This window comes from Gigantopelta aegis, chromosome 8 (genome assembly GCF_016097555.1).
Source record: "Gigantopelta aegis isolate Gae_Host chromosome 8, Gae_host_genome, whole genome shotgun sequence".
Classification (NCBI taxonomy): Eukaryota; Metazoa; Mollusca; class Gastropoda; order Neomphalida; family Peltospiridae; genus Gigantopelta; species Gigantopelta aegis.
This window is the reverse complement of record NC_054706.1, coordinates 75,196,667-75,212,480: the sequence shown is the minus strand read 5'-3', so window position 1 is coordinate 75,212,480 and position 15,814 is coordinate 75,196,667. Positions and strand designations below refer to the sequence as shown.

Below are 15,814 nucleotides of genomic sequence, written 5' to 3'. Positions count from 1 at the left end.
ATTAACTATACAATTATACTTGTTGATATTAAGCAATAATGTGCATTATATATCGTTGTATATGCATACCAGGTCAAATGCCTTGATTGTCCCTTCCTTTAAAACTTTCCAGGCGTGTGTAGAGGGATGCTGGAGTAATTAAATACCTGAATTACTTGTCTGTGCATATGAATGGCATTAATAAATCTGCATACCTGAACATCTATAGATAAATAAATTACAGAAATAAATTACATTAAAATATTTAAAAGTCTCAAATGCGCCCCCTGGAACTGCCGTAACAGATGCCATTTACATGTTCATATGCACAGGTGTGTATTTATCAATAGCCTTTGTGTTTAAACTTCACAGCTGATAATAACTTGATAACTGAATGAAAACCAAATTACTTCACATCCTAACCAGTAGAACAAAAATAGTTCACTAAACATGTTTACTTTGAAGAGAAAATTTATTTATGATGATAGCTTTTGGGAGTCTGTGAAATACAGGTTGGTGAGATATAGTGACTACTATTACATAGTACAAATGCACATGTGTGTCTGTGTGTGTGTGTGTGTGTGTGTGTGTGTGTGTGTGTGTGTGTGTGTGTGTTTGTTTTGTTTAACAATACCACTAGAGCACATTGATTTACAAATGTTGGCTATTGGATGTCAAACAATTGGTAATTTTGACATATAGTCTTAGTGAGGAAACCCATTACATTTTTCCATTAGTAGCAAGGGAATCTTTTAACATATGCACCATCTCACAGACAGGATAGCACATACTATAGCCTTTGATATACCAGTTGTGGTGCACTGGCTACAATGAGAAATAGTCCAATAGGCCCACCGATGGGGATCAATCCTAAACCAACCACGGATCAAGTTAGCACTTTACCACTGGTCTGCATCACCACCCATTGTGTGTGTGTGACACTGTATATGTGTAATAAACAGCCAAAATATTATTTAGTAATGTAGTGGCTATGGTACCTGTATTTTAAAATTTATAAATTATATAAGATAGCCGATAAACTAAGCTTTGATGATTTGAGATTTGAAATCCATATTAATTACCAAATTTATCTAAAATAAAGTACTAAAATCATAAAGTGTTCAAGACTGTTATTTTCTTTTGTGTGTCCATGTGAACAAAAATTAAGAAACTATCTAGTATACTAATAGTCTATTATCATGGCTAAGAAAAACAAATAGACATGTCAAAACTTAGTATTTAGAATCAAAATGTTATGTACATGTATGTATTTTGTTAGAGTGTACTTAAAAAGATGATAATAGCTATACCATCTCATGATCTGTTCAGAAGGTTTTACATGCTTTCTTTCAGCATCTTGACTGGCTGAATGTTAAAATTTAAAGGATTGGAATTTAGATTTAAATTGCACATCCACACATTTTACATACATACATTATTTAGTTTTTATTTCAGAAGGATTATAATCGCTTGTCTTTTTTTTTTTTTAAACTACTGTTCCGAAGTGAACAGCTTGAAATGTTGAAAACTATGACAGCACTGGAATTAAAGGTTAAGTGTTTTTTAATGATTTGTTTATTAGTTAAGTAGCTGTATGTAGGTAAGTAGTACCAGCACAGGGCTTCTAGGTTGTGGTAGCCCCACTCCCATGGCTAGTGATATTCAGTGTTGGGCTAGTAAATAATTACTATTTCCATGCCCGACGACTAGTGAAAAAAAGAAGTCAAATGCTGCATTTTAGTCTTATTTTGTAAAAAATTAATATCCTGCACCCCCTCCCCCAATCTAGTGGTTTTAAGCTCGGTCCCCATCTTTAGGTGACATATCTGATTATTTCTAGTAATAAAATTATACATGTACTTAAAGTAGGGTTAGTAAATTTGTTTAATATCTGATCCCATGGCTAATGGATTTTTAATTGTGGCTAGTAAATCACGCAGATCATGAAATCTTGCCCAATACACATATATAGCCTTTATTAGAAACATACTTATCTGCTCTTGATTTGCATAGCGCTAAGCAGCCCCAGTCAGCCACCAAATGACTTCCTGCATGTTCACGCTCAGTCGCTTGCAACAAAGGCCCTTTGTTACTACTGAATTGTGGAGTAGTCATCGACTTGTTCTTTTATTTTTTGACATTAATAAAGTTTTATATTACTGTTATTGTTTGTCAGATTGTGTGCAATTTCCTTCTTTACAGAACCAAAAATGTCCAATATGTTTTGTGCTCAACAGAAAAAGTGGCTCATTGATGACTGACTCGTTAAAACGGCATCTTAATAAAGTTTTGATATATGCAATCAATATGCATGTGTTTGTGTATATATCACTGTGTACGAACGGAAGTGTACATTAATTTAACTAAATGACTAGCTGCGATTTTCTCTATCGCTAGCTGCATTATTAACTATGACCTATGCAGTAGACTAGTTAATAATGAAACTAACGATACAGAAATTCACTTCCTCGCCTAACGATAAGGTTTCTACTGTGACTCGGTAATAAAGACGGTTTTGGGAACAAACATGCACATATTTTTCAGTGGAATAAATACAGGTAACAAATCGTACATCATGACATATATTAAATTTAATTGAATACTGATGATGCAAACAAATTGGAACAGCGAGTCCAGTGTCATTGTCAGACAAGGTGTAACGGACATAGTGTAATGGACACAATTTCATGTGTAATTTAATAGTTACGATCGACTATCTACCTGCAATTATTAATATTATGCACCATTAAGCATTCCCCAGTGTATATATTAGGTTAGGTATTACGTAACCACCAGCTCGCCAGAGGGCGTATTCACTGGGATGGTACAAAATGGCTGCGCCCGTTATATATAATAGCTGTCACATTTAACCGTTTTATTAATTAACTATACGATTATACTTGTTGATATTAAGCAGTAATGTGCATTATGTATCGTTGAATATGCACACCAGTCCAAAAGCCTTGCTTTAGCATTCCTTTAAGCATTCCACAGTAGGAATATATATACCAACTATCGGTATTAGAAAGCAATCAACATAAATACATAAATACACATCACGCAGTTCAGTTTCATTGTTGGGCAATGTGTAATGGACACAATTTTACACGTATATATACGATGCACTAATCACCAGCAAACAATATCTATCTAGTCAAAAAGCACCATGATAACCAACATTTTGCTCACATAGTTGCCAGGATGGATCCTTGAAATAGTCTGTGACGTAGGAACATGCTATTGGTTTGAGAAATGTCAGTTTTCATAAAACAATGAATATGCATCAAGGCTTGTTCGGCCAGTCTGTCTTCTCACATGGTGTTTCATAAATAGGTTTTGGCATGCCGTAGTCATATATATATATACATACATACATACATACATACATACATTTAAATATATATATATGTGTGCGTGCGTGCACGTGTACAACGGTAGGTGTGTTTGTATGCTTAAATGAAATGATAATTAATGTGAGGCGAGATTGCAGCTTTGAGAAACAAAAAATTCCATGCAAGAAAACCAAAACAATCAGGTTGGATGACAGCTCGCTAGATTTATCTCCTATATTTAACACATGGTCAATTATAACAAAACACAATTTCATCAACTTAATTTTTACCTGTATCATTCTTTATTTTTAAAGCATAGGTGGGGACATTTATGATGCCAGCTACTGGCATGCATAAATCGCAGCTGAAGATTCACAAACAACTGTGGTCATCGGCTATTCAAGCTGTAACCGAAATGTGCCAGAAGTGGTTAGTGGTTAGAGGACGTAACTCTGCCTATTTTTTTCTCGCGCATTTCTAATAGAGGCTATAATATATTTTTAATCACTTATCCCAGCCATGACTAGTAGATGTGTCACTGATCACTAAGCAGTTACAGATCATTACCAGAGTCCAGATGCTACCAAACAAGCCTGTAAATGTTTAGACTGTTACATTAATTAGGTTTTAATTAGCATATTAAATACATGTATATAATGTTCTCATCAGTGGAATGAAAATATTTCAGCAACCATGTTTACTTTGAAGAGAACATTTTATTACGGTAACAGCTTTTGGGAATCCGTGAAATACAGGTTGGTAACTTAACATATATAGCAGGGCTTCTATAATTTTTATAAAATCCACTTGCCGTGGGATCAGTGATTATAAAATTTTACTAGCCAAAAATAAAAATTCGCTAGCCCTACTTTACTTTAAGTTAATACAATTTTACTAAATAATAATAATAATCAGATATATCACCTAAAGAGGGAGATAGAGCTTAAAAACTATAACCTTGGGTGTTGGATTTGGAGCAGGATGTCATATTTACAAAATAGACGTAACTGCAATATTTGACCTTTTTTTTTTTACTAGCCGTCGGGCATGGCAATAGTAGTTATTTACTAGCCCAGCACTGAATATCACTAGCCATGGGAACCGGCCTCGGTGGCGTCGTGGCAGGTCATCGGTCTACAGGCTGGTAGGTACTGGGTTCGGATCCCAGTCGAGGCATGGAATTTTTAATCCAGATACCGACTCCAAACCCTGAGTGAGTGCTCCGCAAGGCTCAATGGGTAGGTGTAAACCACTTGCACCGACCAGTGATCTATAACTGGTTCAACAAATGCCATGGTTTGTGCTATCCTGCCTGTGGGAAGTGCAAATAAAAGATCCCTTGCTGCCTGTCGTAAAAAAGTAGCCTATGTGGCGACAGCGGGTTTCCTGTGTGGTCCTTAACCATATGTCTGACGCCATATAACCGTAAATAAAATGTGTTGAGTGCGTCGTTAAATAAAACACTTCTTTCTTTCACTAGCCATGGGAGTGGGGCTACCATAATCTAGAAGCCCTGTATAGTAACTATAGCACTACTGCCGGTGATTAATGTGTATTTGTGTGCATGTATACAGGTATGTACCACTAACAACTAACCCACTGTCCTGGACAGACAAACCAGATAGCTGAGGTGTGTGTGTCCAGGACAGCGTGCTTGAACTGTAATTGGATATAAGAATGAAAATAAGTTGAAATGAAATATGCAGGTATATCAGACCTGTCAACCCTCCTGGATTCAGCAGGAGTCTCCTGGTATTTGATCAAATCTCCTGACACTGTGCAGGAGACAATTTCTCCTGTTAAATGACATTTTTGTAGGCATAAAAAAAAAATCGATCCCCTTTTGCCAAAATAACATAAAGGAAGTAGCTATGACAGATCTGAAGTGCCAGACTGGCCCAGTGTTGACAGCAATACACACAATGTTAAAATCACATATCACAGCAAGACAAAGAAAAGACCAATTAGCTATATAAACATACTTGTGTCTGTTAATTTTGTATGTTTGTGCAGTTGGTAACAATGGTATATTTCAATAGATTTTTTTTTTTTACAATTAATAAATGTTGTGTTTGATATAAAGTTATCCACAGAAATGGGTATAATTCCGGTATATTTCACACAATGTCCGTAATGAGGTTTTACTTATGATTAATGGAAATACAATGTTTATTGCATCATTATAATGATTTTAAATAAGTACCACGCCAGTGTTCCTCATTATAGTAAAAACTGAATATTAATTTATAAGATTTATATAAATTTGTCTTGGGTATTTCAATTTGGGTACACTAGCCACAAATGATGATGTAACGTAACCTGTAAGTGTAATGCTGTAAATGTACTAATTCATTTTTTAAATTTCTTGTTATGTTCTTAACATTTCTGGATAAAAGAGATTTTTTTTTAAATATTTATTAAATCATAACAATATTTAAACTTTAAAAAGAAATATATACACACACATTTTTTTAAATTAATTAATTTTTTTTTTTTTTAAAGCCAAGATCTACGGTTAACAAGTATATATGACATTATGTAGTGTTCATATAACTTATTGTAATAATGTTTACAACAACCTTGTGATTTTGGGTTAAATTGTGTGAAGTTAAAAAATCTTGTCTTGACTAAAGGTTGACAGGTCTGGGTATATATGTATTCTGGTGTGTGGAATGGTTTGCATTGATCTAAGTAATGATGTTCCAGTGACTAACTATAACTAAGAATTATCTGTTGAGTTCTACTGATGTGATGATGTGAAATGTTAACTGTAATTGTTCCTACACTTTAAATGATAGAATTGATGTAAATTTACTTACCAGGGTTTCTGGGGGGGTTTCATATAGTAGATATACACATGAAGAAAAACAGATAATGAATAGGTATTGAAGGTACAATTAGTGAAATGTAGGGTCCATTCAGGACTGTGAACACAACGCCATGTTCATGGATCTAATAATTCTAACCGATTGTATAATCATGTACGGTAATCAAAAGTTGATCACTTGGTGCAAACCGATTATAATCGATGATAAAATTTCCAAATTGTTTCAGCAGCATCATACTCGATAATACTAATAGTCCCATAATTCTGTTACAAGTTTAATGTCTTTTGGCAGGCTGTGGGCGGGATTTAGCTCAGTGGGTTGAGTCCTTGTGTCTCAGGATCGAACCACCTCAGTGGATCCATTCAACTGATTGGTTTTTTTCTCGTTACAACCAGTTCACCACAACTGGTCAAAGGCCTTGGTATGTGCTTTCCAGTCTGTGGGAAAGTGCATATAAAAGATCCCTTGTTGCATTAGGAAAAATATAGCATGTTTCCTCTGATGACTACATGTTAGAATTACCAAATGTTTGACATCCAACAGCCGATGATTAATTAATCAATGTGCTCTAGTGGTGTCGTTAAACAAAACAAACTTTAATTTTGGCAGGCTGCAGTTCAGTGGTAGAGTACTCTCCTGAGGCAGGGCTCGAATTTAACGATGGCACTGCCAGCTATTGTAGCTGTGATATGAAGTGCCATAGGTCAGGACCTCTACTATTGGGAGTGTTTTGCCACTGGATAAATGTCATTGCCGTATATTTAGGGGATAATTTTCGCTTTTTAAGTTACATGTATGCTTATTTGTTGCAAAAGTTACTGGTTTAAAATTGTTGTAAGCAGGTTCAAAATTGCTGTTGGGGAGCAATTTGCCTACTGCAGAATATTTTAAAATTGCTGTACTTACATGTATGTACATGTAACAAATTCTTAGGCCTAAAAAAAATGTGTTTCAGGTTTTATCCATGAAGAAATAGAGTAGGTTGGAACGTTTTATTTTATTTTTAATTCAAATCAAACCGAGAAACTAATCGGCCAAGGTGTTCCGAATCTAGTTTGCTGATTGCAAAAAATCAGGGATCATGATTTAAAAAACAACATAAATAATAATAATGTTTATATTTCAGGGTCACTGCATAAAATTAGGGAAGGTCGGGAAACTGAAACACACATTTTTTTTTTGGCCTTAAGATTAAGCCCTGCGAGTTGTGATGGGTAATTTTATCAATTGGAGTTTTCCACCATACCAGCCAGTGCTTCTTGACTGGTACATCAATGGTTGTGGTATGTACTGTCCTGCCTATGGGAAAAATGCATAAAATATATGTGGTGGCATCTAGTTTTGACTTTATCCTTCTGTTAACCGTGTGTCGAAATAACCATGTATTTAAAATGTGCCGAGGTATCGTTAAACAAATGTATCTTTCCTTTTTGGTTAGTGTCTCATAAAGGGGGGTATTGATGATAATGTATACAAAATTCAAGACGTGCACAAACATAGAAATGATGCAGAAATTTTAACAATCACAGTTTAACCAAAAACATGACTGGATGATAAATTATGTCGGAGTAGAGTAGATAAATGTAAGTCTCTGCAGATAACCAGTGTGTGCATTATACTGTCCATTGACAAAGAGAACTTTGAATGTAGGTTTCATTGTAAGATAACACCCATTGTACGCATCAGAAACATGTAGATAAAGTGGCTGGAGTAGCAGTGAAGCACATGCTTTTTCTTTTTTACTGAATAATAGAATTTAGAAAATATTTTGTAAATGTTCATACATGTGAACATGCATGCATGTGTGTACGTGTGTGTGTGAGAGAGAGACAGACAGACAGACAGACAGAAAGAAATATGGCATCTGTAAATTAAATAGGGATTAAGTTGACACAAACTATGCATAACCTACAGATAAGCTCAAGTGACCTATTGCAATCTGTTTTTGTTCACTGTTGTCTGTCATACGTAAACTTTCACATTTCAACTTCTTTAAAACTACTTGAACAATTCCAACTAAACTGTTATTGAACCAGTTAACTGTAATTGATGTAATACCATGTATTCTAGGATTTGTGTTTGATTTTATGTGTAAGTAAAGAAGACTGATATTCAATAGGTATGAACAGTAAAATTAGCAATTTGTAGGATCCATCCCAGTAACTATGACAACAATATGAAACCGATCATAACCAATGATTGAGGATAAATTCCACCAGATATCCAACATTAATCAGGGGCCAAGAATAGGCCAGTTGTAAAGTGCTTGCCTGATCCACGGTTGGTCTAGGATTTATCCCACTGTTTCTCATTCCAACCAGTGCTCCACAACTGATGTAACAAAAGCTGTGGTATGTACTACCAGGTTTTATGCCAGAAAACAATTTGAGGGTATGTAATAAAAACAAAATGGACCATAAATGTTCCTATTATGTGGTTAGGGGTTTGAAATGTTTTGAAATTGAACAGTGCTGCATTTCATGCACTTTTACAAATATCAGTCGACGGTTCTCTTACTAGTCATAGTACAGTCTTTATAAAAATTATAGATACATGTCCATTAAATTGCTGCTTTTTATGTGATTCTTAACCATATGTCTGATGCCATATAACTAATTAAAATGTTTATAGAGTGTGTCATTAAATAAAATATTCTTTCCTTCTCAGCATTAAGCAAAATTAAATCACAAGGAATAAAATAATGCAGTTTAACAGATATATACTACTCAAAAGAATTTAAGGGTCAGACGATATTTTCGACATTATTTTCTGAATGTCAATTATATTAGCTAGACCATAATGTCACGCATGGTATTGTTCCATTTTGATGAAAGTGGGTCTAAGCAACCCATAAATGAATTAAAATCCACTGTCATTGACACTGTCGACTAGTTCTAATGGCGAAAACATGCTTACATTTGCGCGTAAATTAGGGCGAAAGCGAAAGGTCTGCTAAGTGCCCATAACTTGCTTTTTCACAAAGCGCTTCATTTGCACGCTTTGCATGTGTATTCCATGTTCCCAATGCTGAAATTCCGTATAATTGGAGCTTGCGTTCGTGTACGGTGCACACTCCAAATTCGACAATGGTGTCAGTCAGAGTGTCGTTGGCCGACTGTGGCAACGGTACCAAGCAACGAATTCTGTTCGAAATCGTCCACGTTCGGGAAGACCCCAAAGCACTACAAATAGAGAGGACCGCTACATCACCAATATGGCTCTACGTCAACGCACAACCACTGCACGCCGATTACGTGACAATCTGCGGACTGCGACTGGAACTCGAGTGTCTGATCAAACCATACGCAATCGTCTGAGAGCCAATAATCTACGCTGCTGTCGCCAGGCTGTTCGACCACCACTCCTACCTCGTCACAGAACACCAGACGTCACTGGTGCACACTTCATCTGCGGTGGCAACGTGTTCAGTGGGGTCGAGTGATGTTCACTGATGAGTCCAGGTTTAGTCTCCAGTTCAACGACGGTCGGGTTCGTGTCTACAGACGTCCTGGGGAGCGCTTCGCTGACGTTAACGTTAGACAACGTCACCGGTTCGGTGGTGGCAGCGTCATGGTCTTTATGTGGTGGATGGCAATCTGAATGGAATCCGCTATCTGAATGAGATTATCCGGCCGTTGGTTCTCCCAGGCCTTCAGCAGATTGGCGGCGGGGCAGTTCTGCAGGATGACAATGCCAGACCGCACCGCGCCAGGGTGGTAACGGACTTTCTCAGACAACAAGGTATCGCCAGGATGGATTGGTCAGCATATTCGCCTGACTTGGCCCCAATAGAGAATGCCTGGGACGAATTAGGCAGGAGAGTTCGGGATAACCATGCCCCTCCGGCCAACCTTCATGATCTGGGACAACTTCTTATGGCAGAGTGGCAGGCCATTCCCCAAGAGTTCTTCAGACGTCTGATCAACAGCATGAGGCAACGATGTGTCGAGTGTATTCGCGCCAGGGGTGGATTCATACACTATTAAACGAATGTTCTAATGTGTAAAATCCATGTTTGACAACCTTCAACTTTGACAGCATGCCATGTGACTTTCTTGTATACAGTGACGTTTATTTGTGGTTTTTTGTAAATATGGAACAATAAATTAAATTTTTGGTGTAGTTTACATCATCAATCTAATACACTCTGAAACTTATTTGGTTATAAATTTTTGACCCTTAAATTCTTTTGAGTAGTATACATGTAAGTAAATGTTTGTGGTTGATGCATGCTGGGATCATTTTATTATATAAGTCGGAGCAGAAAAATGTTGCTAAATTATCTATTAAATTTGAAACATTTTGGAATCTACTTGTTATTTTGACATTTTTGTTTTATTTCAGACAGTTTGTTGACGTCATGATGAATGGGGTTGATGATTCTGGACATCGTACAGACAGTACTGAAGATCACGATGAAAAGGTAATCATTTTAAAATGTAGTATCTGCCAATCCATCCATCTTTCCATCCAAACCATCCATCCATTCATCCATCATTCATCCATCCATCTGTCCACCCATCTGTCCATCCATCCATCCACCCATCCATCAATCCAGCATCCATTCATTTATCCATCTATCCATCCATCCATCCATTATCCATCCATCCATCTGTCAACCATCCATTCACCTACCCATCCATGAGACCATCCATCCACCCATCCATCCATCCAGCCATCCAGCCATCCAACCATTTATCCATCATCCAATCATTCATCCATCATCTATCCATCCATCTTTCCATCACCACCCCATCATCCATTCAAACATCCATCCATCCTTCCATAATCAATACATTCATCCATCCATCCATCCATCATCCATTCAAACATGCATCCATTCAAACATCCATCCATCCATTCGTTCATCCATCCATCAGACCATCCATTCATCCACCCATCCATCCATCCATCCATCATCCAGCCAGCCATCCAATCATTCATCCATCTATCATTCATCCATTCATCCATCATCCATCCATCCATCCATCCATCCATCCATCCATCCATCCATCTATCTATCCATCCATTAGACCATCCATTGTGTTGGAGAGTACAAGTTTGGCTGTAAGATAAAGTATCAGTACTCAAATATGGATCCTAACCTCTATAAACCAATATCTAGTAAAGCTTTTAGCAGGTTTTAACTTTTAAAAATCTTATGTCCTTGTTATCTTTGTTAAGTTGTAAAACAAATGAATGAATGAATGTTTAACAACACCCCAGCACAAAAAATACACCAGCATATAATATAAAGATAAAAAATTCAAATTCAAAAGTAGTTGTTAAACATTTATAATTTGTTTTTCATCATATTTTATGTAAGAATACTTATGAAGAAGTAAATTCACTGAAGTACAAATGTACAGTACTGGTGATTTTCCTGATAACCAAGTAGTGAGATTCATTGATGCAGCAGTCATTCATGGCAGTATCTCACACTGAAATAAAAATGTGTAACTTATATTTGTTTCTCTTTACTTTTTCAGATTTTGTTGGCTCCCTATGAATACATCTGTCAAATCCCAGGCAAGAATGTGAGATCAAAGCTAATTGCAGTAAGTTCATTATCATCATATACAGAAAACGTACCTACATTTCAGTTCAAAATAATACATATACATGATTCATGAATTCAATTTCAAAAGGAGGCTAAAATTTATGAAAATATAATGAATTCACTTGGTTAAACTTCCTGTTACAGCATTCAACAAGTCTGTTAAACATTCAGTATATAAAGTTAAATATGTAGCTGATTCTGAATGCAATGAAAAATTGTCAGATGGCCTTAAGGTCTTAAGTGTAGCATGGGTTACTCTACTATTACTTGCGACATGATGTAACAGTCAGCATCAGGCAAAATAAATGAGCTCAGGTGACAACAATGTGAGAAACCTGTGTGTTCACTGTGGGAAAAGATCCATCAGCATGCAGAGAATCACAACCAGGGCCCATATGTTTTTTGAAGCTATCTTAGTGCTATGATATCATAAAACCCTTGTAGGCTATGGTGTGTCCTATGGCGAGTTTACGATATCGTAGCGCTAAGATAGCTTAGAAAATATGTAGCCAGACTGGTAATCTACGACAAACAGCTTCACCAAGCATCACTCGATCACGTGACTGGTAATCTACGACAAACGGCTTCACCAAGCATCAGTCGATCACGTGACTGGTAATCTACAACAGACACATTCACCAAGCATAAGTCGATCATGTGACCTGTAATCTACAACAGACAGCTTCATTAAGCATCAGTAGATCACGTGACTGGTAATCTACAACAGACAGCTTTATTAAGCATCAGTTGATCACGTGACCTGTAATCTACAACAGACAGCTTCATTAAGCATCAGTCGATCACGTGACCTGTAATCTGCGACAGACGGCTTCATCGAGCAACAGTTGATCACGTGACTTGTAATCTGCGACAGACAGCTTCATCAAGCATCAGTCGATCACGTGACTTGTAATCTACGACAAACGGCTTCACCAAGCATCAGTCGATCACATGACTGGTAATCTACGACAAACGGCTTCACCAAACATCAGTCGATCACATGACTGGTAATCTACGACAAACAGCTTCACCAAGCATCAGTCGATCACATGACTGGTAATCTACGACAAACGGCTTCACCAAGCATCAGTCGATCACATGACTGGTAATCTACGACAAACGGCTTCACCAAGCATCAGTAGATCACATGACTGGTAATCTACGACAAACGGCTTCACCAAGCATCAGTAGATCACGTGACTGGTAATCTACAACAGACAGCTTCATTAAGCATCAGTCGATCACGTGACCTGTAATCTATGACAAACAGCTTCACCAAGCATCAGTCAATCATGTGACTGGTAATCTACGACAAACGGCTTCACTAAGCATCAGTAGATCACGTGACTGGTAATCTACAACAGACAGCTTCACTAAGCATCAGTCGATCACGTGACCTGTAATCTACAACAGACAGCTTCATTAAGCATCAGTCGATCACGTGACTGGTAATCTACAACAGACAGCTTCATTAAGTATCAGTCGATCACATGACTTGTAATCTGCGACACACAGCTTCATCAAGCATCAGTCGATCATGTGACTTGTAATCTGCGACAAACAGCTTCATCAAGCATCAGTCGATCACGTGACTTGTAATCTGCGACAAACGGCTTCACCAAGCATCAGTAGATCACGTGACTGGTAATCTACAACAGACAGCTTCATTAAGCATCAGTCGATCACGTGACCTGTAATCTATGACAAACAGCTTCACCAAGCATGAGTCGATCATGTGACTGGTAATCTACGACAAACGGCTTCACTAAGCATCAGTCGATCACGTGACCTGTAATCTACGACAAACAGCTTCATTAAGCATCAGTAGATCACGTGACTGGTAATCTACAACAGACAGCTTCACTAAGCATCAGTCGATCATGTGACCTGTAATCTACGACAAACAGCTTCACCAAGCATCAGTAGATCACGTGACTGGTAATCTACAACAGACAGCTTCACTAAGCATCAGTCGATCATGTGACCTGTAATCTACAACAGACAGCTTCATTAAGCATCAGTCGATCACGTGACTGGTAATCTACAACAGACAGCTTCATTAAGTATCAGTCGATCACGTGACTTGTAATCTGCGACACACAGCTTCATCAAGCATCAGTCGATCACGTGACCTGTAATCTGCGACACACAGCTTCATTAAGCATCAGTCGATCACGTGACCTGTAATCTACAACAAACAGCTTCATTAAGCATCAGTCGATCACGTGACTGGTAATCTGCGACACGCAGCTTCATCAAGCATCAGTCGATCACGTGACTTGTAATCTGCGACAAACAGCTTCATCAAGCATCAGTCGATCACGTGACTTGTAATCTGTGACAAACAGCTTCATCAAGCATCAGTCGATCACTTGACTTGTAATCTGCGACAAACAGCTTCACCAAGCATCAGTCGATCACATGACTGGTAATCTGTGACAAACAGCTTCAGCAAGCATCAGTCGATCACTTGACTTGTAATCTGCGACAAACGGCTTCACCAAGCATCAGTCGATCACTTGACTTGTAATCTGCGACAAACAGCTTCACCAAGCATCAGTCGATCACGTGACTTGTAATCTGTGACAAACAGCTTCAGCAAGCATCAGTCGATCACTTGACTTGTAATCTGCGACAAATGGCTTCATCAAGCATCAGTCGATCACGTGACTTGTTAAAAAATCTACTCACAATAATACATGGTGTATGTTATTAATAATACTGATTGTTCTGTTACAGGCATTCAACTACTGGTTGAACATTCCGACTGACAAACTGAAACTAGTAGCAGATGTCATCCAGATGTTACATAATGCAAGCTTGTTGTAAGTATTTATCATATAAGTTACCCATGATATCCATATCATAAACTCATGTGATCATTTAGTGTATTAAAGGGACAGACCCTAGTTTTTAAACACTAAGGCATATTTTTCACTATCAGAGCCGTTTATGATGACTGAAATCAAACATTACTTCTATTTTATTGTTTAGATTATCCACTTACGTTCAACCGAAGTGTTTCTGGTTATCCTGGTGTTTCTAATACCACAAATTGCATTTTTTATATTTTTAAAAATGCACGTGCATCTGAGAAGTAATGGTTATGGAGTCGCGTTTTAGTCTAAGTTTAAGGGTATTTCAACGTGTCAGACTCTTATTTTACTCTGTTGTATCTGATGGAGGTGACTTTAGTAGGCTACTGTGATTTACTAAAAATCAATTTAAAATGTTATTTTTGAAGTGTTATAGAATTTGCTACTCATGTTTATTAATTTGTAAAATATCAACCTCGTGTAGTTAATCCGTATTTGTCGAGACTCTGCCTCGACAAATACCAATTAACTAGACAAGGTTGATATTTTACATATTAAAAAATACTTGTGATGAATACTCTGTTTATGAAACAACCATTACTATTGATAAGTGAAAACAAACATTAATAACATACATTACATACCTAATTGAGCCAATTCTTATTTCATCGACTTAGTCAGAAAACACTCAGCTGAGATACTTTGGTCGTAGGATTGAGCCCTTTCAGGGGACTCATTTTCTGATTGTTTTATTTCCTGTCCCATGACTGGTAAATCAAAGGTTGTAGTATGTGCTGTTCTGTCTGTGGGAAAGTGCATATAAAAAACCCTTGCTGCTAATCAAATAATGTAGTTGGCTTCCTCTAAGACTATTTGTCAAAATTATCAAATGTTTGACATCCAATAGCTGATGATTAATCAATCAATGTACTCTAGTACGGTCACTCTAGTACGGTCATTAAATAAAACAAAAATTTAACTCTTATATCACCAAGATCTTGACGCATTTTTTTATCCCAAATTGTTTATTCTTCAAAACCTTTATTTTGTAAAATGTTCTCATCTTTATTTTGTTAAGACTTTTAAAATTTAATTTAAAATATTTTACTTGAAAAAAACAAATTGTTGTTATTTGTATACCTAATTTTTATATCAGGATTGATGATATAGAAGACCATTCAAGTCTACGAAGAGGAATTCCAGGTTTGTAAAATATGATCCAATAGCCGATGAATAATAAATCAATGTGCTCTAGTATTGTCGTTAAACAAAACAAACTTTTAAAAAACCTTTCAATGA

General features: G+C 37.0%; 1 protein-coding gene across 4 annotated transcripts in view; it reads left to right on the top strand.

The window, feature by feature from the left end:
* LOC121378932 (geranylgeranyl pyrophosphate synthase-like) overlaps positions 1–15,814 on the top strand; it is a 39,435-nt gene that overhangs the window by 2,456 nt on the left and 21,165 nt on the right. The window contains exons 1-5 of one of the 4 annotated variants that reach the window (XM_041507325.1): positions 3,635–3,740; positions 10,484–10,562; positions 11,629–11,697; positions 14,439–14,524; positions 15,672–15,718. In XM_041507325.1, coding sequence (XP_041363259.1) covers positions 10,500–10,562; positions 11,629–11,697; positions 14,439–14,524; positions 15,672–15,718 — 265 coding nt within the window. In that variant the 5' untranslated portion in view covers positions 3,635–3,740; positions 10,484–10,499. Of the gene's footprint in view, positions 1–3,634; positions 3,741–8,388; positions 8,531–10,483; positions 10,563–11,628; positions 11,698–14,438; positions 14,525–15,671; positions 15,719–15,814 lie in introns of those variants that run through there. The other 3 variants (XM_041507326.1, XM_041507323.1, XM_041507322.1) reach the window with 3 other exon arrangements.